General features: G+C 45.4%; 1 protein-coding gene across 1 annotated transcript; it reads right to left on the bottom strand.

The window, feature by feature from the left end:
* Positions 1–298: 298 nt before the first annotated feature.
* snx33 (sorting nexin 33) lies at positions 299–23,269 on the bottom strand. Its single transcript, XM_078532442.1, has 2 exons — positions 21,431–23,269; positions 299–756 (listed from the first exon to the last, which is right to left on the bottom strand). The coding sequence occupies exons 1-2, from the start codon at positions 22,881–22,883 to the stop codon at positions 503–505; spliced, it is 1,707 nt and encodes a 568-aa protein (XP_078388568.1). The 5' UTR covers positions 22,884–23,269; the 3' UTR covers positions 299–502.
* Positions 23,270–23,934: the final 665 nt, after the last annotated feature.

The following is a 23,934-nucleotide window of genomic DNA, read 5'->3' as shown; positions in this document are numbered from 1 at the left end:
GGGGGAAGGGTCAAGGGGATTGGGGGAAGGGTCGAGGGGATTGGGGGAAGGGTCGAGGGGATTGGGGGGAAGGGTCGAAAGGATTGGGGAAAGGGTCGAGGGGATTGGGGGAAGGGTCGAGGGGATTGGGGGAAGGGTCGAGGGGATTGGGGGAAGGGTCGAGGGGATTGGGGGAAGGGTCGAGGGGATTGGGGGAAGGGTCGAGGGGATTGGGGGAAGGGTCGAGGGGATTGGGGGAAGGGTCGAGGGGATTGGGGGAAGGGTCGAGGGGATTGGGGGAAGGGTCGAGGGGATTGGGGGAAGGGTCGAGGGGATTGGGGGAAGGGTCGAGGGGATTGGGGGAAGGGTCGAGGGGGTTGGGGGAAGAGTCGTGGGGTTTGGGGGAGTTTCAGCAGCCTATTCCTGTAGAATCTGTCAGAATTTCAGGGAGTTGGTAGGGTGAGTCTGGAGGTGGAAGGGGAGTGAGGGACAGGGAGGTGGGAAGGTGGTGCTGGGGGCTTTATTACAATGTGTCATACAAGTGCAGAGTCTGCTCCAGTTGCTGGCCGATTCTCTGATAGAAGAGGATCTGCTGCTGGAGGTAAGACTGCATCATGCGTTTGAAATCTACGATTCTGCGCTTGTGGAAATGGTTCATCTCAGCTTGTAGAGCGAATCCCACCACCCGACATCGCCTCTTTATCCCGTCCACCTGCTCCTGATCCATTTTTCCTTCATCGCTCATCCTCTGGCTATCTTTCACCTTGGCAAAGGCACCTGTTACCAACACATACACACATCCATCAGTTAGCATTCAGGTCCCATTTTACACCCTCCCCCCTCCACATGGATTCCTTTGAATTCTTGATTTTTACTTTTTACCATACATCAAAATCGCTTAAGAAACGTTTATTGTTTTAAACATATAAAAGGACGGAAGTATCTGAGCTCCAAAGCAACAATATCACCACAGCCCAACTGAAATCCACTAATTCCAACATTTCTTAGGTGGCAGTTTGATTTTTTTGTACCTCCAGTTCATAGCACCCTCTCCTTTGAATCAGAAGGTTGTGGGTTCATGTCGCACTCCCGGAAACCAAGAACTGTGAATGTACTCGAAAGAGTTACAATCTGTGACTGTTGATAACTCGAAAGAGTTACTTGAGGTGGTGACAGCTGAGGTTCATCAGGTGGCTCTCTTGCCTCTGAGTCACATGGTTAGGGATTCAGCTCTCACTCCAGAGACGTTAGTGTAAAATCCAGGCTGACAATCCCAGTGCAATACTCAGGGAGTACTGCACTGACAGAGATGCCATCTTTCGGATGAGACATGAAACCAAGGATCATCTGCTCTCTCACTTAAAAGATCTTCCGGCATTATTCTGAAGAAGTTCTTCTTGACATCCTGGCTTCAACCATTATCATTAAAAGACATTATCTAGTCATTATCACATTAGAGTTTGTGGGAGCTTGCTGTGCACAAATTGGCTGCAACTTACAACAGCGCCTATACTTCAAATGTAATTCAGTGGCTGTGGAGCCCTTTGCAACATGCTGAGTTGGTGATCAGTGCTTTATAATTACAAATCCTTATTTCCTGCTGGAATTCGATTTCTTGGGCACCAGCATCCCTCCTGTACCTCAGTGAAATGACAATTCTTCATGCACCAGCTGAGAGCTATTTGCTGGTCAGCAATTTGATCATTGGCAGCAACAGAACTGAGCCTTCACTGGACCCTAATGCACATTCACTCCACGAGAACAGAAATGAGGAGCAGGAACTCTGGCTGATTTTAGTCCCATGGTGATGAAACCAAATGTAACTTGATCATTAAGATAAAATCAACAGACTGCGGATGCTGGAAATCTCAAACAAAAACAAAAAATGCTGGAAAAACTCAGCAGGACTGACAGCATCTGTGGAGAGAAAGACAGAGTTAACGTTTCGAGTCCGTATGACTCTTCTTCCTTTGAAGAACTCATACGGACTCGAAACGTTAACTCTGCCTTTCTCTCCACAGGTGCTGTCAGACCTGCTGAGTTTTTCCAGCAATTTTTGCTTTTGTAACCTGATCATTACTTGTAATCAAGTTCTGGTCTATACATATCTCAGCTTCACACTAAGCTCCAGGGAAGTCTTTTTAATTGGAGTTTTAACCAATACGAACAGTTTGCGCTGCAAACACAGCACCTCCCACAGGGCAAAGCCATTACTGCAGCAACATGGTGACTGGATCAGACAATTACAGGAGTCCAATAGGGAGAAAGAAACTATTAAATACCTGCATCATTTGTCCCCACAATGACCAGCCCTGATCCTCTATCATCAACAGTTACATACGCAATAAAAAAAAGTTTAAATCTTTTGACCCAGGTTTCTCAGAAACTGCTGGCAAGAAGCACTTAGCCTTTACTGAGCTTTGTTCACTTTTCACCTTTGACCTACTAAATACACAAATTTTAATCTATAAGTAAATGCATGACTGTTGGCCTTTGCGTTATACAATCAACTACTAGTTCAGATATTCCAGCACCTCTTAACTGGCTGAAAAGTTATTTTGTTTCTAAGCAGATGAACTTTAATGAGATTTTCTATACTTTAAACTGTTAAAGAATTTAATTTAAGTACAAGTCATGTATGAAGAATTAGTTTAACTTCTGTTTAACAGGCAGTTAAGGCGGCAAATGGTATGTTGGCTTTCATTGTGAGAGGACTTGAGCACAGGAGCAAGGATTATTTACTGCAGTTATACAGGGCCTTGGTGAGGCCACACCTGGAGTAGTGTGCGCAGTTTTGGTCTCCTTACCTAAGAAAGGATATACTCACCATTGAGGGAGTGCAGCAAAGGTTCACCAGACTGATTCCTGGGATGGCAGGATTGTTGTATGAGGAGAGAATGGGCCGATTAGGCCTGTATTCACTGGAGTTTAGAAGAATGAGAGGAGATCTCATTGAAACATCTAAAATTCTGACAGGACTGGATGGGCTGGATGCAGGGGTGATATTTCCTCTGGCCGGGGTATCTAGAACAAGGGTTCACGGTCTCAGGATACAGGGTAAGCCATTTAGGACTGATTTGAGGAGAAAGATCTTCACGCAGAGGGTGGTGAACCTATGGGATTCTCTACCACAAAAGGCTGTGGAGGCCAAATCACTGAATATATTTAAGGAAATAGATTTCTGGACTCTAAAGGCGTCGAGGGGCAAGGGGAGAGAGTGGGAGTACGGCGTTGAGATAGAGGATCAGCCATGATCATATTGAATGGCGGGAGCAGGCTCGAAGGGCCGAATGGCCCACTCCTGCTCCTATTTTCTATGTTTTTTCTATGAATGGTTAATGAACCTCAATGCTTAGACAGCCAGTGAGGATTCAAACAGCCAAGCAGGGTGATGGAGAACAGGTCCAATCCTGTGTGTTAACTGACATATAAACAGCACCAGAAGGATTCTGAATCAAATTGCCTAACTGTATAGAGACTTTCCTATCAAGCATCTCCTCTTACACTAAAGCTCCTGTCAGCAGTGTTTCCATAGCTATGTGACGAGCTCTCTTGCCAATGGCATTTCCATATGAACCCTGGAACAGTGTAACTATGGAAACATCACTGGCAGGAAGTAGAGTTTAGTGTACCATAAACATGGCACAGCTAGATATGGTTCAGTAACTAGTAGTATTTCCATTGTCACCTCTGGTTCGTGGTTTAAATAGTAAGTTTAGACTCGGGCTCATAATGACATTTCAATAGTTACATCAGATGAGGCCTGTCAGTGGTGTTTAACTGTTGCATTTGACTAGATCTTTCAATGATGCTTTTATAAGCATACAAGATAAGACAATTATTCACCTTTGGACCAATCCTAATTGCCACTCCCACAATCCAAATGATTCGGTAATAGGATGTGAGCTTAAAGTCCTCCCACATCCGTTAGCCTAGCAACAGGAAAACAGTCAACAAAAGGTTAATAACCGAAGCCAAGTCAAGCAGCTTCTGACTCTGGATTCCGAGACACTAATGGCTGCCAGAGATCTTTGGACTGACTTCAGAAAATGATATATCCCAAATCAATTCTTGTTTCGCAGGGGCCTTTAATAGAGGTCACGGGAAGATAACTTAAAAATCACATTAAGCCCTGATCACACCAAATAAAAATTAAATTTAAAGCCCTCTGAAAGTAATTATGAAGGGTTTTCATAGGGCAGGTAGGGAAAAACTGTTTCTAGGGTCAGTAACCAGAAGCACATAGATTTAAGGTAATCAGCAATAGGATCAGAGGGGGGGCGGTGAGGAGATTTCTTCTGCAGTGAGTTATAATCTGGAATGTGCTGCCTGAATGGGCGGCGGAGGCAGATTCAATAGGAGCTTTCACAAAGGAACTGGAATTGAAAGATTTTCAGGGCTATGGGAAAGTTTGGAACTAATTAGACTAGTCAGCAAAGGCAAGATGGGCTGAATGGCCTCCATCTGTGCTGTAGGAAACTGTTTTACAGGAACAGAACAATAGATGTGAACACCAGCAATTAAGGTCACCTTTTGGTCAGACTTATTCAAGCCAGAACGTTCAGCACAAATGAGATCACTGCAATAAGAGCACTCTTACTATCTGCACTGACCACGAATAACTAATTCAGCCCTGACCTAGGAACCAACCTGGGGACCACACAGTCTGCACGCTCCCACTCTTCACCACACGCTAGGCTTTATCCACAGAACCATCAGGTAACCACTTAACAAAATGTTTTCAGCCTTCTTACCCTCAGATTTGAGTCTGCCCTTTTCTGTTTTTCAGCAACACTCCCACTGTGATAAAAAGGAGGGTGGGAGAATTCAAAAAAAAATAAACAGAAAGGGAGGAATATGAAAACTTAGGAATGGAAAGGAGAGAAAATAAATGACAGAATGAAAATGAATGAATGGGAAAGAGATCAATCAAATTTAATTCAAAATAAGCTTTCCTTCGCACATGGATGTTACTAAGCAGATAAAAATGTCAGTATGATTGTAGTGAGAGAGCAGAATGAGCATTTCCCAGGGAGAGAGGACAAGCCTAAAGCTTTGGAAAAATGCACTTCTGGATGACAGCCATTCCCCATGAAGCAGCTCAGCGTAAACAATGAGACAGGAAACTGAAGAAAGCTTCTGTCGGCCTCAGGGAAAGGACAGTCTGGTTTTCATAACATTACAAATGGTTACTGATCCTAACTGCAGCACCATCTCTCTCCGTGCTGCTGCCCTTGGTGTAGAATCCCCCTTTCCTACAGACTGCCCCTTCTCCCATTGCCGGAATGGAGGGGGCTGATGAGCTGTATTGAAGAATATTACAATTAAAAGACTATTTTAATGGCCAGTTAAAACTAAAAATATTGTTCGCCACTTTTTGTTCTCCTGAAATTTTTGTCACATCGAGAGAAAGAAGGAAAGTCTGAGAGAAGCAACATTAGTTTGTAAACTTGGTGACCATATCATTGTACCCTCATCCCCAAATCTTCCCATGTCCCTCACCCCCACTTCACTCCATACTCCTCACCTCCTCCCTGTATCCCTCAACCCCATCTACCTAGAGAACACAGTGAACTTCAACTGCATTTCATTGGCTATGAAACACTTTGGGATATACTGAGTGCTATATAACTGGAAACTCTTCTCTTCTTTGGGTGAGAAAGTTTCATTTGTTCTTCTTTTCCTTCTTCTAACTGCTTCATTTTGCTTCTTCCTGGGAATTGAACCTCCTTTGCCGGCATGAAATATCTGTCCCTGTGCCAGGGCAAAACAACCAGTGAACAAAGCTCAGTAAAGGCTAAGTGCATCTTGCCAGCAGTTTCTGAGAAACCTGGGTTGATGTGGAGTTAAACTATTCATGAATTTAGGGTTCTCTGCAGAATACCACCACATTCCACAGTATGATCAGGAACTGGAAATGCAGCAAAATTCCCACAAGGATTAATCTGTTTACAATCCAATTACAAAAATTGTGACTCAAGTGATATTGCAACAAAAGCAAAACAAACACAAATGTTTTATATTCTAAAAGCCCTGATCAGAATGTAACCAGTCTGCATAAACATCATTAATGTCACTCAATACACAGCACTCTCTCCTTTTCATGAAGTCATGGGTTCAAGACTTGAGTCCAGAATCCAGGCTGATTCTCTCAGTGCTGCACTGTCAGAGGATCAGTACTGAGGGACCTCAGTACTGTTGGAGGGTCAGCGCCGAGGGAGCACTGCACTGTCGGAGGGTCAGCGCCGAGGGAGCACTGCACTGTCTGAGGGCCAGCGCCAAGGGAGCGCTGCACTGTCGGAGGGTCAGCGCCGAGGGAGCGCTGCACTGTCGGAGGGTCAGCACCGAGGGAGCGCTGCACTGTCTGAGGGCCAGCGCTGAGGGAGCGCTGCACTGTCGGAGGGCCAGCGCCAAGGGAGCGCTGCACTGTCGGAGGGTCGGAGCCGAGGGAGCGCTGCACTGTCGGAGGGTCGGAGCCGAAGGAGCGCTGCACTGTCGGAGGGCCAGCGCCAAGGGAGCGCTGCACTGTCGGAGGGTCAGCACCGAGGGAGCGCTGCACTGTCTGAGGGCCAGCGCCGAGGGAGAGCTGCACTGTCGGAGGGCCAGCGCCAAGGGAGCGCTGCACTGTCGGAGGGCCAGCGCCGAGGGAGCGCTGCACTGTCGGAGGGCCAGTGCCAAGGGAGCGCTGCACTGTCGGAGGGCCAACGCCAAGGGAGCGCTGCACTGTCGGAGGGCCAACGCCAAGGGAGCGCTGCACTGTCGGAGGGTTGGCGCCGAGGGAGTGCTGCACTGTCGGAGGGCCAGCGCCAAGGGAGTGCTGCACTGTCAGAGGGTCGGCGCCAAGGGAGTGCTGCACTGTCAGCGGGTCAGCGCCGAGGGGGAGTTGCACTGTTGGATGATCAATACTGAAGGATTCCTGCATTGTTGCAGGTGCTGTCTTTCAGACGAGGCATTAAACCAAGGCTCTGGTGTCCTCTCAGCTGGACATTAAAAATATCATGGCACTAATTTGAATAGGAGCAGCAGAGTTTTACCTAGTCCTGGCCAATATTTATTCATCAACCAACCTTACTAAAAAGAGATTACAATGTTCCTCTTACACCATGCTTACACAATCTGGTGTTGCTCATATTGGCTGCATATAGTTTCAGAAACAAAAACAAAAATTGCTGGAAAAACTCAGCAGGTCTGACAGCATCTGTGGAGAGAAAGACAGAGTTAATGTTTCGAGTCCGTATGACTCTTCTTCGGAACTAAAGAGAAGAAAAATGTGGTGAAATATATATTGGTTAAGTTGGGGAGTGGAACAGGTGAATCTGGATAGAAGGCCAGTGATAGGTGGAGGCAAAGGAGAGATTGTGAAAGATGTCATAAACAAAAGGTCGAAGGGGTGTTGATGGTGGTGATACTGGCTAAAGGAGGTGCTAATGTTGACATTAAGAGTAGAAAGCAGGATGAGCCAGTGACAGATGGCCCGAGTGGGAGTGGGGTGAGGGGAGGGGACGGTGTGGGAGAAAAGATCAAAATGGGCTAAAAGGTGGGGATAAAACAATAAATGGAAATACATTCAAAAAATAATAATAATAGAAATAGGTGGGAAAAAATATATAAAAATTAAAAAATAAGTATTTGGAAAAAGGGGATCAAAAAGGGGTGGGGATGGAGGAGAGAGTTCATGACCTGAAGTTGTTGTACTCAACGTTAAGTCCAGAAGGCTGTAAAGTGCCTAATTGGAAGTTGAGGTGCTGTTCCTTCAGTTTGCGTTGAGCTTCACTGGAACATTGCAGCAGGCCAAGGACGGACATGTGGGCATGAGAGCACGGTGGTGTGTTGAAATGGTAAGCGACTGGAAGGTCTGGGTCATGCTTGCGGACAGACCGAAGGTTTCAGATATCCTCAGTACATGTGATAGTGCTGAAAACTGCACATTTCATTTTATTTCTCCAGCACAGAACTATTCCCAGGCAGATAAATAATTTGAGTCATCGGGTGGTTACAGCAAAGGTGGAGGCCATTTGGCCAGTCAGGTCTGTGCTGGCTCACTGCTAGAGCTATTCAGCTGGTCCTACTCACTCGCCCTTCACCTTTTGTCACCATTAGGGCAGATTCCTTTAACTTATTGTGGTTAATGTGGTATGTGAAATAGTGTGAGAGAGAATTCATGAGAGAGCAAGTGTGAGAATGAATGTGAGAGAGTGAATGCCTGTTGGTCACTATGTGCACCCTCACTTTCACTCACAGCCATCCTCACTCATTCTCACACACTCTCATGCACTCACACACACCCACACATTCTCACTCACACAGAGTCACTTTCACTCACACCCATACACACACACGCACACACACATCACCCCCCCCACTCCAATATTCTCTCACACCTCGACAAAACAAGCATATAGATAAAAGCAAAATGCTGCAGATGCTGGAAATTTGAAATAAAAACAGAAAATGCTGGAAAACCTCAGCAGGCCTGCTGAGTTTTTTCAGCATTTTCTGTTTTTAGAACAAACATATATTTATACTTGGCATAAAATCCTATACATTGACCAAGCCTCCCTCACTCAGTCACCGAGATAAGGCAAGAGCTCAGGTCCAGTGATCTGAGACAAAGGAGTCAGTAACTGGATCAGAAACCCAAGCCAGTCACGCACACTTGAATTTCAGTGTTAATTTTCAAACAGAAGTCAGGCATGAGAAGAATAAGACATGTTGTATAGGTGTACTGTGACCATGACTCCTTGCCCTGAGCTGTGGTCTCAGTATTTTCCTCTACTGTCCAAGGATGCTGCTCTTCAATTGGCCTCTTCCACCTCCCTTTCCTCCACATCAGACATGACCTGGATATACCTTTGGCGACTGATGTACGATGAAAGGATTAATTTCCCTGTCTCATGCCTGCCTTCCGGTTTCTTTCTGGAGCCTTCTCGCTAATTTATCTATCTTCTTGCCTGCAATAATTCTTAATTGCTAAGTGCTGATTGGATACGATGCTTACTTCTGGTCTCCATTTTAAAAAGAATCATAAAGAGAATAAAGACAGAGGCATTACTGAAATTGCAAAAAAAAAATTCTAGATTGATGCCAGGATTGAGAGGTTATACCTATCAGGAAAGATTGAGCAGGCTGGACCTTTTTTCTCTAGAAAAGAGAAGACTGAGGGGGCTGATAGAGATCTTTATGATAATGAAGGGTTTGATAGGATAGACATAGAGAGGATGTTTCCACATAGGGATGAGAGCAGAACTAGGGGCCATAAATATAAGATAGTGACCAATAAATCCAGAGTCGTAATGGCACATAAGAGGCCATTTGGCCCATTGAGCCCATGCTGGCTCTCTGTAGAGCAATCTAATCAGTCCCATTCACTTGCTCTATCCTCATACCCTGTAAGTTTATTTCCCTCAAGCGCCCATCCAGTTTACTTTTGAAATGTTAGATCGTCTCAGCATCCAGCATCCTCATAGGCAATGAGTTCCAGGCCATTCCCACTCACTGGGAAAAATAGTGTTCTTCCTCACACTCCCCCCATATCTCTTGCACAAAACTTTAAATTGTGTCCCTTAGTCCTTGTAACATCAGGTAATGGGAACACTGGGATCCAATAAGGAATTCAGGAGAAACTTCTTTACATGGAGACAGGTGAGAATGTGGTACTTGCTACCATAAGGGTTAATTGAGGAAAATAGAAAATAACACAATCCAAGCTTATGTTCATGGAAGGTTGAGGATGGAAGGTCAGTCTGGAGAGCATTGGAATAGTCATGTTTGGGGGCGAGAAAACAGGATGGGTGAGGCTTCAGCAGCAGATAGGCTAAGGCTATCTTTGATGGAATGGAGTTAGAATTGATGTAACTGTTTAAGCATCAGCTTTGGGACCGATGATAATTTGCTGGTGAATCCTGAATGTAGCTGCTTTTCTGTTCAGGTTTAAAACAGACCAAGAGGTTGCTGCTCAACTAAAAAGTCCAGAAACCAGGGTTCAACCCTAGTTTATACTGGCAGTCACACTCGATTCCCTCTCTGGTGGTGTTCCAGTCCTCCACATTCTATCATCATGTAGGTTGAGGCACTGCTGCCAAGATTCTGTTGATGAGTTTGGTGAGGAGGGAGAGAGAGGTGGGGGTAGGATAGCAGAAGCCAATCACAGAGCAGTACAATCAATTCACATTGAAATGCGGGGAGAAATGTTAACCTAAACCGAGAACCAGTGGGATCGGGAACAACGTCAGTGTAACACCCCACCTAATTGTACTCTACGTTGAAGTCAATGGAGATTAATACTGGATGGCATGTAAAGCTAGTATTCCATATGATTCCATGGGTTAGGTTACCAAAACTGCCACAGCATCAGTAGGCTGGATTCGTATGAGTTTAGAAGTGCAACAAAGAAAAGAAAGTTAATCCAATGTGCTGGCTGACTTCAGCAGCCGATACAGATAGTTCCAATCCCTTTAATAAATTGCCAGCAAAGAGTGACCTTTGGCTGGGTGTGCTGCTCTTACACCAGTTCCTCTACACTGCCAGCAAATATTTGCTAAACAGCTCATTCACCCTTTGGCAACTTCCCTTTTACAGACTTTCTCACTTCAATACTCAAGTCGATATGTTCGAACGCTTGGTTCAAAGCCACCAGGACTGCAAGGTGTGAATGGAGCCTTTCAGGTGAGCATCAGTTTTCTCAGATGTGAATTTTCAAAAGGTTCCATACACCTTCCAGAACCAGGCAGGTTCAATAAATGATCTCAGAGTAAAAGATCCCCTAGGAAACAGTGACCATAACATGGTGGAATTTAGCATTCAGTTTGAGGGTGAGAAATTTTGTGTGGAAACATCTGTGCTAAACTTAAATAAGGGTATTCACAAAGGAATGAGGGCAGAGTTGGCTGCGGTGGGCTGGGAAAGGAGTTTAGCAGAAAAGACGGTTGATGAACAATGGCGGACGTTTAAGAAAATAGTTCATGATTCACAACAAAGATATATCCCAGTGAGGAAGAAGGATTGTAGGAAGGAGATAAACCAACCATGGTTAACCAAGGAAGTTAAGGATCGTATCAAAGTGAAAGATAAAACATACAATGTGGCAAAAATTAGTGGTAAGCCAGAGGATTGGGAAGTTTTAAAAACCAACAAAAGATGACCAAAAAAATAATAAAGAGGGAGAAAATAAACTTTGAGGGTAAACTAGCAAGTAATATAAAAACGGACAGTAAGAGCTTCTTTAAGTATATAAAAAGGGAGAGAGAGGCCAAAGTGAACATAGGCCCCTTAGAGAATGAGGCTGGGGAAATAATAATGGGGAACCAGGAAATGGCAGAGGAGTTGAATAAATACTTTGCATCATGGTTGAGCACTTTCATGGTCGAAGACACTTATAGCAGACCAAAAATACTAAATAATCATGGGGCAAAAGCAGGGGGGAGGAAATGAATACAATAACTATCACTAGAGAAAAGGTACTAGGGAAGCTAATGGGGCTAAAGGCTTGGACCTGATGGGTTGCATCCTAGGATATTAAAGGAAATAGCTGCAGAGATAGTGGATGCACTGGTAGTAATCTTCCAAGAATCCTTAGATTCTGGAAAAGTTCCACAGGATTGGAAACCTGCCAATGTAACACCCTTATTCAAAAAGGGAGGGAGACAAAAAACAGATAACTATAGGCCAGGTAACTTAACATCTGTCAGTGGGAAAATGTTGGAGTCTATTATAAAGGATGTAATAGCAGAGCATTTAGAAATGCGTAATCTAATCACGCAGAGTCAGCATGGCTTCAAGAAGGGGAAATCATGTCTGACAAATTTATTAGAATTCTTTGAGGAGGTAACAAGCAGGATAGATAAAGGGGAACCAGTAGATGTAATATTTTTGGATTTCCAAAAGGCGTTTGATAAGGTACCACACATAAGGCTACTTTATAAGATAAGAGCCCATGGTGTTGGGTGTAGTATATTAGCATGGATAGAGGACTGGCTAACTAATAGAAGACAGAGAGTTGGGATACGGGGGGCATTTGCAGGATGGCAACCTGTTACTAGTGGAGTGCCACAGGGATCAGTGCTGGGGCCACAGTTATTTACAATATAAATTAATGACTTGGATGAGGGAAATTAATGTACTATCACCAAATTTGTGGATGACACAAAAATAGGTGGGAAGGCAAGTGGTGAGGATGACACAGAAAGAATAGTGCAGCTGAATATTATTTAAATGGAGAAAGACTGAAGAAAGCTGCAGCACAGAGGGATTTGGGGGTCCTCGTGCATGAACCCCAAAGAGCTAGCATACAAGTTCATCAGGTAATAGGGAAGGCAAATGGAATGTTGGCCTTTATTTCAAAGGGAATGGAGTATAAAAATAGGGAAGTCTTGCTAAAACTATACAAGGCACTAGTTAGACCGCACCTAGAATACTGTGAACAGTTTTGGTCCCCTTATCTAAGGAAAGATATACTGGCATTGGAGCCAGTCCAGAGAAGGTTCGCAAGGTTGATCCTGGGTATGGAGGGATTTTCTTATGAGGAGAAGTTGAGTAGGTTGGGCCTGTACTCATTGGAGTTTAGAAGAATGAAAGGTGACCTTATTGAAACATATAAGATTCTTAGGGGGCTTGACAGGGTAGATGCTGAGAGGTTGTTTCTCCTTGTGGGAGAGTCTAGGACCAGAGAGCATAATCTCAGAGTAAGGGGTCGCCCACTTAAAACAGAGACGAGGAGGAATTTCTTCTCTCAGAAGGTAGTCAATCTGTGGAATTCTTTACCGCAGAGGGCTGTAGAGGCTTGGTCATTAAGTATATTCAAGGCTGAGATAGACAGATTTTCAATCAGTAAGGGAAGCAAGGGTTATGGGGAAAAGGCAGGAAAGTGGAGTTGAGGATTATCAGATCAACCATGATCTCATTGAATGGCGGAGAAGACTTGATGGGCCGAATGGCCTATTTCTGCTTCTACATCTTATGGTCTAACCTCCAGACTTCATTTTGCATCTGAAAATGAATTTCTTCCTTGGATTGGAAAAACCTGTCCTACAGAAATGTAAACCCGCTCTAGGAATACAAGCCCATTCGACAGGAATACAAACCCGCTCGTCAGGAATGCAAACCCGCTCGTCAGGAATGCAAACCCGCTCGACAGGAATGCAAACCCGCTCGACAGGAATGCAAACCCGCTCGACAGGAATGCATACCCGCTCGACAGGAATGCATACCCGCTCGACAGGAATGCAAACCCGCTCGTCAGGAATGCAAACCCGCTCGACAGGAATGCAAACCCGCTCGACAGGAATGCAAACCCGCTCGACAGGAATGCATACCCGCTCGACAGGAATGCAAACCCGCTCGACAGGAATGCAAACCCGCTCGACAGGAATGCATACCCGCTCGACAGGAATGCATACCCGCTCGACAGGAATGCAAACCCGCTCGACAGGAATGCAAACCCGCTCGACAGGAATGCAAACCCGCTCGACAGGAATGCAAACCCGCTCGACAGGAATACAAACCCACTCGACAGACATATAAACCCACTCAACAGGAATGCAAACCCACTGAACTGATTTGCAGACCCACCTGACCAATATACAGACTCACTCAGCTAACATACAGACCCTTGAATTTATATGCAGAACCACTTGACTGATATACAGACCTACCCGACTGATATACTGACCCACCCAATTGATATACATACCCAACGTACTGATATACAGACATCACCAACTGATATACAGACCCAGTGTAGACCCCCCCGACTGAGAAACAGACCCCCCCCAGACTGATAATACAGACCCACCCGACTGATAATACAGACCCACCTGACTGATAATACAGACCCACCCGACTGATATACAGACCCACCTGACCGATATACAGACACATTCTACAGTTGCCTTTGGAACTCACGTTAAAGAAAGAAGAAAGACTTGCATTTCTGTTACGCTTTTCATGGCATCAGGGTTCCCAAAGCACTTTACAGTCAATGAAGTACTTCTTGAAGTGTAGTCACTGCAGCAATGTAGGAAGCATGGCAGTGAATTTGTATACAGCAAGCTCCCACAAACAGTAATGTGATAATGGCCTGTTGACCTATTTTAGTGGTGTTGGAGGAGGGGTAAATATTGGTCAGGAAACCAGGGAGAATTCCCCTGATCTTCTTTGAAATAATGCCATAGGATCTTTTACATTCACCTGAGGGAGCAGACAGGGCCGCAGTACAAAGTCTCATTTAAATGAAGGTACCTCTGACAGAGCAGCACTCCCACAGTATTGCATTGGAGTGTCAGCCTGGATTATGTCCTTGAACCCATGACTTCTGTCTCGGAGGCAAGAGTGCATCAGTGAGCCATGGCTGTTACTTGCTTGGGACAAACGTTCCAAGCAGAACATACTGCGATTATGTTGCACGTCTTGTGAGTACAGGAGCTGTGATGGATGCTGGAATGGGTGCAGCATGAAACAATTCTATTTTAGGACTTAAAACATTTTAAACTATAAAATCAGAGAATGGTTACAGCACAGGAGGCCAATCTGCCCGTCATGTCCGCGCTCTCTCTCTCTCTCTGCAAGAGCAACTCAGCTAGTCCCACCACTCTCCCACCTTTTCCCCATTGTCTTGCAAATTTTTCTCTTCAGGTAATGATGCAGGATTGAATCTTCCTCCACCACACTCTCAGGCAGTACAGAGATAAAAACAAAAAGCTGCTGCGGATGCTGGAAATCCAAAACAAAAACAGAATTACCTGGAAAAACTCAGCAGGTCTGGCAGCATCGGTGGAGAAGAAAAGAGCTGACGTTTTGGGTCCACATGACCCTTCAACAGAACTGAAGTATAGTTAGGAGAGAGGTGAAATATAAGCTGGTTTAAGGTGGGGTATCCTGCCATCCATTCTTAATTAGCACTTTTCTTAGATAATATCACCACCTTCAACACCTCTTTGATCCTTTTGTCTGTGACATCTTTTGATTATCTGCTCCTATCACTGCTTGCTTGTCCCCACAACCACCCCACCCTCAACTTCTCTCTCCCCCCGCCCCCCACCTTAAACCAGCTTATATTTCACCCCTCTCCTAACTATACTTCAGTTCTGTTGAAGGGTCATGTGGACCCGAAATGTCAGCTCTTTTCTTCTCCACCGATGCTGCCAGACCTGCTGAGTTTTTCCAGGTAATTCTGTTTTTGTCTCAGGCAGTACATTCCATTTCCTAACCACTTGCTGCATGAAAAGGTTTTACTCAGTGTTCTTAAAAATATAACTAAAAACCTGATTGTTAAAGGTGACCAGTGATATGAGAATGTATGCCCAATGGGTCACTCGGTCACCGGGTTGGGTTGCCAACCCTCCAGGATTGTCTTGGAAACTCCAGGAATTAAAGATTAATCTGCAGAACACTGATGCAACCAAAACCCAGGAGAAAAATCATAAGTCATTAAAAAACAATGTACGTTCTTTCTCATTTACTTTGAAAATTTTTGTTTATTATATATGAAATTACTGAGATGGGAAGAAAGGTTGTTTGACTTGACAATCAAGATTCAGCCAATCAGGTAATAGAGATTGGCTTTCCAATTGGCCGTGGGATGATTGGGCTCGTGCCAGCTGGCCAATGGCAGGAGTGTGAGGGTGGGACAGTTTGCAATCATTGATGAAATCTCCTGGAATCTGTCCAATGAGTCGGCAACTCCCATTACTGTGTAATGATCACTGGACAAACAGCATGAGGATTTCCTCCAGGCATCAGTTGTGCTGAATTTCCAAACATGTTCACGTATTTCGATCTCAGAACAACGGACAGGAAAAATCTTCCCTAGCCAGCAAGCTGCTCGAGTGGTTACCTCAAGCCTTGATTCCTACCTCCAACATTTACAGGAACTTCAGAAGATTTTTGGCAAAAATAACGCATCAAAAGGAAAGTTTGAAGAATAAACAGGAATATGTTTGACTCAGACCCTCTGATTTTATCATGTTTACTTCATTCTGAACCTAATTTACATCTCTGTGTTTGTCATCAGGGTTCTGGATTGAGGGAACAGAGCAGTAACAAAGCATGATGACCTCCAAGTGTACCGCCTCATCCATCATGTTACTCACCGGCATCTCATGTACTGTTCCCCTTTCCCCAATCGTATAAGCCACTGTTATGGGCCATTTACCACAATTCTCAGCTCACACACACCAACTCACTAATCACCTGGAAAGATCCTGATGTAGGGGGATTGTCCCTAAACTCATGGCTCAGAAATTTGGGACTCCTTTCACATCTGAACACACTATGGTGCAACTGAGATCCCAATGCACCTTGACTGTGAGATAACAGTACTTTTTTGTTGGCATTGGTTTGGTTGTTGCCCTGCCTGTCATTTGTACTGTTTTCCTCTCTATGGTTTGTATTTATTTATGATAGCAGGGGAGCTAGTGAAGAATTTGCCTCCAAACTAACATCTATAGAACCAGAGATTGCCGTTGAGTTTCGCTGGCAGACCGGTCAAGGAGACTGTGACTGAAAGTCAGTGTTCCTATCAGTGCTCCTCCTGTAGGTCACCAATTATGGAATTGGCCCCGTCATGAGTCGCACTCTACAAACGATCAAACTTCTGAATGCTGGACGGAAAAAACACTCAAGGCCAGTAAGAACCGTTGGTGGTGCCAGTCTCTGAGTGCAGTCTCTGCTCTCTGAACGTGGCACATCACAGATGGTGGTCACATCACATTGTTAATGATGGAACCTGACTCCCTCTCCTCAGCACAAGTGTGCCCACTGTGCTGTTTCCCCAGATTAGACTTTGCACCATGTTAACTCACTGTTTCTTTCCTTCAAAGTTATTTGCAAAGGGCCCAGCAGTGAGGCTTGTATTTTGTTTCAAATATCCCTCCTCACACACTGGCGTTACGTTTCATTGAGTGTTTGCTGCTCTCCGAGATCAGGTAACTGATCAGGGATCAAACTTGGGACCTTTCTGGTTTGTGCAGTTATTTATTTTCTGTCAAGGTCAGATGAGTAATTGAGGGAGCTCATCACATCATCCCTGGTATACAATGCTTTGTGAAGTAGGTCTGTTCTTTTCTAACACTGGGTCCGGTACTGGAGGTCACTTTATACACTGGGATACAGTGGATGTTTTGAGAGGGTGTGATACCCTTCACAGTCAAGTAGCCTGTCATGAGCTGCTTGGCTCACTTAGGTGACATACAGGCAAGCAAAGGCTGCTACTGATTAGATCCTAGCTGAAGTACAGAGGAAAACTGGGCAAGAAACTGAAAGCAGGGCTGGTTCACCTCCTGAAATAAAACAACTTATATTTATAGAGCACCTTCAGCACAGTGAAACATCCCAAGATGCTTCACAGGAGTATTACAAAACTAAGTATGACATCATAAGGAGATTGATAGGTGACCAAAAGCTTATTCAAACAGGTCAGAGAGGGTATTCCAGAGCTTGGGACCTAGGCAATTAAAGGCATGGCCACCAAAAGTGGAGCAATTACATTTGAGGATGCACAGATATCTCAAGAGTTTTGTGGTGGGGCTGAAGCAGATTACAGAAGTAGGGAAGATTTACAGAGGTAGGGAAGAGATTACAGAGGTAGGGAAGAGATTACAGAGGTAGGGAAGAGATTACAGAGATAGGGAAGAGATTACAGAGGTAGGGAGGAGATCACAGAGGTAGGGAGGAGATTACAGAGGTAGGGAAAAGATTACAGAGGTAGGGAAAAGATTACAGAGGTAGGGAAGAGATTACAGAGGTAGGGAAGAGTTACAGAGGTAGGGAGGAGATTACAGAGGTAGGGAGGAGATTACAGAGGTAGGGAGGATATAACAGAGGTAGGGAAGAGATTACAGAGGTAGGGAGGAGCGAGGCCATGGAAGGTTTTGGAAACAAGCATAAAATTAAGATGTTGCTTGAATGGGAGCCAATGTAGGTCAGTGAGCACAGGGGTGATAAGGGAATGGGACTTGCTGTGAGTTAGCGCAAAGACAGCAGAGTTTTGGATGACCTCAAGTTAATGGAGGGTAGAATGTGGCGGACCAGCCAACAGTGCATTGGAATAGTCAAGTTTAGAGGTAACAGAGGCATGGATGAGGATTTCAGTAGATGAGCTGAGGTAGGGGCAGAATCAGTTGATGTTAAGTAGTTTGAACTAAGTGGTCTTAGTGGTGGTGTGGATATGCATTGGAAACTCATCTCAGGATCAAATGTGACACCAAGGTTGCGAACAGACTGGCTTGATTTCAGACTGTTACCAGGGAGAGGGATGGTAGCTAGGGAACGGAGTTTGGAGTGGGGACTAACAACAATGTCTTCAGTCTTCCCAATATTTAACTGAAGGACATTTCTGCTCCTCCAGTACTGGATAGGGGATAAGCAGTGTGATAATTTAGCAACACTGGAGGAACTGAGGGAGGTGGTGGTGAGGTAGAGCTGAGTGTCATCAGCGTATATCTGAAAACTAACACTGCACTTTCGGATGATGCCGAGGGGCAGCACATAGATGTTTAATAGAAGGGCCAAGGACAGATGCTTGGGGGACACCATAACTAATGGTGTGGGAGCAGGAAGAGAAGCCATTGAAAGTGATACTGTGGCTATGATTAGATAGATGAGAATGGAACCTGGTGAGAGCAGTCCCACCCAGCTGGACAACAGCGGAATGGCACAGGAGGAGGATAATGTAGTCAACCATGTCAAAGGCTGCAGACAGGTCGAGAAGAATGAGGACAGAACGTTTACTTCTGTCACAGTCATTTGTCACTCTTTCATTTTTGTTTAACCATGCAAACCAGTCTGTCCAGAAATGAAAAGTGCTCATGGGCTTATTGCAATGATGAGTGTGTGGCACAAAGGTGATAAATCATTTTCTGAGAGCTCAGAATTGCAAATCCCTCAGCGCCTGAGTCAAACACCACTCTCCAATTCCACCATTGACACACATTATTGCCTGGGTTTTGTTGAGACAATCAGTCTGTTTCACCCACATTTCCATTCCCCTGTGAACTCAGATTCCATATACCCCCACCACCCACACAACTGTCTATTTTCCTGGATACTGGTCAGGTGGGGCACTTAAGGGGTAGAGGGATGAGGTACATTTACATCCTAATGCAACAAAACCTGTCACTCAGAGAAACAAAACAATCTGCTCAGGAACAGTCATCTTCTTTGGATTGATACCCATGAGTAGATGCCGAATGTCCATTCAGTTCCTCCCCACAGCTGAACAGCCACGATCAGGTGAGTTTATCAGCTAGATGGGGTTGGCGGTTCCTTTCTCTCTCCATCTCAACAAATAAAGATCTGCATTTTCTATAGCGCCTTTCAGAGCCTCAGGATATCCCAAAGTGCTCACACTTTGAAGTGTAGTCACTGTTGTAATGTGGAAACCATAACAGCCAATTTGTGCACAGCAAGCTCCCACAAATAGTGACGTGATAATAACCAGATAATGTTTTAGTAACGTTGGTTGACACCAGGGAGGACTCCTCAGTTCTTCTTCTTGTCACCGTTCAACATCTCATTGAAAAAATGGAACCTCCAACGGTGCAGCACTCCCTTGGTTGTGAGCTGAAGTGTCAGCATAGATTTTTTTGTTCAAGTCTCAGGAGTGGGGCTTGAACCCACAACCTTTGTACTCAAAGGCAAGAATTCTACCCATGGCTGACGCAGTATACTGATGGTATAGCACTGCACTGCTTTACCCAGGCTCTGGATGGGTTTACCAATGGCTGACGCAGTATACTGATGGTCTAGCACTGCACTACTCTACCCAGGCTCTGGATGAGTTTATCCATGGCTGACGCAGTACACTGAACGTCCAGCACAGCACCGCTCTACCCAAGCTTTGGATGGGTTTACCCATGACTGACACAGTATACTGATGGTTTAGCACTGCACTGCTTTACCCAGGCTCTGGATGGGTTTCCCCATGGCTGCGCAGTACACTGAAGGTCCAGCACAGCACTGCTCTACCCAGGCTCTGGATGAGTTTATCCATGGCTGACGCAGTATACTGATGGTCTAGCACTGCACTGCTCTACCGAAGCTTTGGATGGGTTTACCCATGGCTGACGCAATACATTGATGGTCTAGCACAGCACTGCTCTACCCAGACTCTGGATGAGTTTATCCATGGCTGACGCAGAATACTGATGGTCTAGCACAGCACTGCTCTACCCAGGCTCTGGTTGAGTTTATCCATGGCTGACACAATACTGATGGTCTAGCACCGCACTGCTCTACCCAGGCTCTGGATGATGTGCTGTTAACAGAGGACATCAAGCATAAAGGTGCAACAATTCAGCCTATCAAGGAGTGTGAGCTCTCTGTGTCAGTTGTATTGCCATTACCTGTCACACACCCCCAGCACTGAGCTTCACCTCAGCACTGTCTGACACTTCTGGGCTGTAAATGGATGCCACAAATGAGGGAAAGGGATTGAAAATGCTGAAATTTGATTAGGCTACAGTTTATTTAATAATAGAACTCAATCTAACACTCTAGATCATTGGCCTAATATGTCAATCTCCAATAGTTGGAAGGGCCTGTTTCCCTTGAAGATGAAGGCAGGTAACATCCACACACCACAGCAATAAATATTTTCAAATTTCAAGCTCCATTGAAATCCCTTTTCAATATATTCCACAGAAGATCAGAACCAACAAGATTTGGGTGTCTCACTGAAATGGGCCCTAAGCCACAAATCTTCTTCACTCTGGTCAACAGAGATGGAGTAACGAGTGCAGTAAATTTGATAACAATCTGTGTAGCTACCTCATTATCACACAGTTTCCCACGTGATGCACCACAGCCTCCCTCAGCCCCAACTTTTCCTCTGATACAGCAAACCCTTACAGTTCCTCCCGTTCAACATATATTCAGTCAGTTACCTCCATCCGTTTAATGTGCTATTCTCTTTATGTTATGAGTTGTCCAGTCCATACACCTCCTCCAATGTAACACACTGGTCAGTTTGCACAGCACTCACTGTGTGCCTCTGCTCCTTCTATACAACTGCTCTTGACTAGCAGTCTTCAGTCCATACAGATCCTTACTATTCAGTCCATATAGCTTATCCGATATAATCCTAGGTTCGGTTTGTACAGCTATCTTGCTTGTCATGCACAAGGGAGCAAAACAAGACAAGATCATCACAGATTACAATGAACGTCCTTAGACCTTGACCTGTACAAATAACAGATATATACCAATGGGAGCTAGAGAGATAAGAAAAGATTGAGGGTTAAGATTGTTTCTTTTTTGTATCTGGCACTTGTGAGCTGAAACAAACTCATCTGCAGTGAGCTCCCAAATCAAGAGGACCAACAAAGGTTGATCACTCCAAGGAGAACTAAAACATCTCAGAGATCGAGTACATCTTGCAGGATTGGAGGAGATGAATCTTACACCTGATACCCGCCATAAAGCAAGAAAGAGATAACCCGCTGTAATATAAAAAGCTTACCTTTCTGAACATGAATGATATCTGGGAAATTGGACAGTAAACCCTGGTACAGGGAAAGTGTATCCAACATGTGGAACAGATCATTCTTGGGCTGCTCTGCAAACAACTCTCCAATGGCCTCATATGTTTTGCCCGTGTTAGAAATGGCCTTGTTCAGAGGGATCGCTAGGTGTGGTTGATCCAACTCAAATGCCTGACTTATCGAATTGAATGCATTGCCTAATTTCTGAAATTCCTTCCTGAAGCCCCCAGTGTGTTTGCGGCAGAGATCAGTAGCCACATTGGTCAGCTGTAGCACGCTGTCATCCATCCTCTTGGAGAAGGTTTTAAACGTGTCCACCCTCTCCTCCACATCCTGAAGATCCTGATGCTCCTGTGGAATTTGTATGGTGAGGAATGAATTGGCGCCGACCAACTCGTCTTTCTCCATCCGCCTCTTCCCCTGTTTCCAAGCCCTGTCGTCGGTGCAAGTCAGGAAGTGTTGGAATCCTTCGTATTGGGAGAGCACTGGGTGGCTTGTCATGTGGTCCATCCACAGAATCAAGCGCCTCTTGCGTTTCTCAATGAAATCATCTTCAAATCGGCCTGTGGCCTGTTTCTCGGGAAGATGTGGCACTGAGATAACAGAGAACTTGTGCAGCAGCCTGTTGTGTAGCCAGTCAAAGTGTTTGTAGCGACGATACACGGGGTAGTTGGTATGACTAGGGGTCAGCTTGTAGGAGATGTAACTCTTGATGCCTTTAAACTTGGTTTGCTTGGTGGGTTCCTCAATGGTGCAGGCGAAGGGGTGAGGGCTCTCGCTCCACTGAGGCCCATCGGGACTCATCACCACACAATAGGTTTCTGAGGTTTTAAAGACAGAGGGTACCTCACCCAGGATAAACGCCTCCCCACCAGACCTTACAAAGCTTGAGAAACGATTGAAGTTCTTGCCCACGGCACTACTTTTAGTGCTGAGCCTACTGGCAGTGCTGTCCTGCCTTTCCACGGATGGTTTTTGCCTGTAAATCACACTGGGATAAGGGGAGACTGTATACGGGTGGAGGTGGTTGTGGCCATTGGTGTTACTGGTCACGCCAGGTTCATCAACCACTGTGGAAGAGTCATCCCAGTCATCCCAATCATCATCATCATCTTCCTCATAACTGCCCTGTTGGTACGGGGTTGCATAGCTCGGGGAATAGAATGCAGAGTGATTCCCTGGTGAGCTTGCAGGGCTGGAGTAGTGAGTGAAAGAGGAATTGGAAGTGGAGGGTGAGGGTGTACTGGGTTTGAGAATTTCCACATAAGAAGCTGGAAAGAGTCCTTTGTCCCCCCGACTATTCTGGCCTTCCAGCCAGCCATCCAAAGACTTCTCGTTAAAAACCAGCAGCTGCTCATTCTCCTGGATGCTGATCTCCTCGGGGTTCTCACTCTGGAAGCTGTAGAGAGCCTTGGCTTTGATGGAAGCCATGATCTAGGCTTAGGGTAGAAGAGAATTGCAGTGTCTCCTTGGGTATCTAGCAGCTGGAGATGGGTCTGGAAGGGTGCGGGCTGTCGCTGCAACTCTCCCTCTCCAGCTCGGCTCCCTCAAGCCGGGGAAAGGAAGGAAGTGTCGGCCGGTCTACAGCTCCTACCGTGAACGCCTACAGCTCCGGGTGCATTGCCCTGCTCGGCACTTCGCTCCTGGTGTCCTCCCGGGCACAAGCTCTGTCCCGGGAGCCTGCAGTCTCCCAAACGATGGCCGCGGCCAAACTCCTCTTTGTTGTGATGAGCTCTCGTACTTTGAAGCGCAGCAAAAGTTTTGCTAATTGCAAAGGAAGTTCGCGACTGCCCTCTAGGTATTGGATCTTAGGCTGGCACTTCAAGGAAACAGGAGCAGCATCCCAGTGATCCTCCTAAACTGCCCTCAGTCAAACAGGCTGACAACATAACTGGTTGGGTTACGTCCCAGCCTGCCCCCATCGCCCGCTAACATCGTGGCCCTTCATGTGTAAGGGTTTTTGGGCAATTTGACATTAGGCAAAGCCAGAGCATATCACAGGAACAGGAGGAGGCCATTCAGTCCCTCGAGAGCCTGTTCAATGTGATCCGGCTGACCTGTTGAGGGCAGCAGTAGGTAATTCCCAGGAGTCTGGAGCATTCTCCTTTTCTGGGTTTTATTTTCTAGAGGACGTGTCACAGTTTTTCACAGAATCATTACAGTGTACAAGGAGGCCATTCGGCCCAACGTGTCTGCAGCTTGGCAATGATGTTACCTCCATCAAATATTTACCTTATGCCATGCAACTGGTGTCAGAGCTTGGAACAAACTGTGAGGGTAAAAATGTCCATTTCCTCCTGGCCTTTTGACAAAACACTGGGTCCTATAATCATCCCTAATCTGTCCTTTTTCATCCCAAATCATTTTCACAACAGAAAAATGATTGCTTTCAGATTTTGTTTCTGTGAAGTTCTATATTGTTGAACTTTTACAGAAAAGTTGTTCGTAATTTTAAACAATAATTGAAGGTGTGCAATGAAAC

The sequence above is a fragment of the Cetorhinus maximus genome, chromosome 30 (genome assembly GCF_964194155.1).
Source record: "Cetorhinus maximus chromosome 30, sCetMax3.hap1.1, whole genome shotgun sequence".
NCBI classification, from domain to species: Eukaryota; Metazoa; Chordata; class Chondrichthyes; order Lamniformes; family Cetorhinidae; genus Cetorhinus; species Cetorhinus maximus.
Note: the sequence above shows the minus strand (reverse complement) of the source record. Positions and strands in the feature narration are given on the sequence as shown.

Coding starts and splice junctions, on each gene's coding strand:
- snx33 (XM_078532442.1), bottom strand. CDS start 22,883: ATGGCTTCCATCAAAGCCAAGGCTCTCTACAGCTTCCAGAGTGAGAAC. Junction 757..21,430: donor TATCATTCATGTTCAGAAAG/GTAAGCTTTTTA, acceptor TGTTGGTAACAG/GTGCCTTTGCCAAGGTGAAA.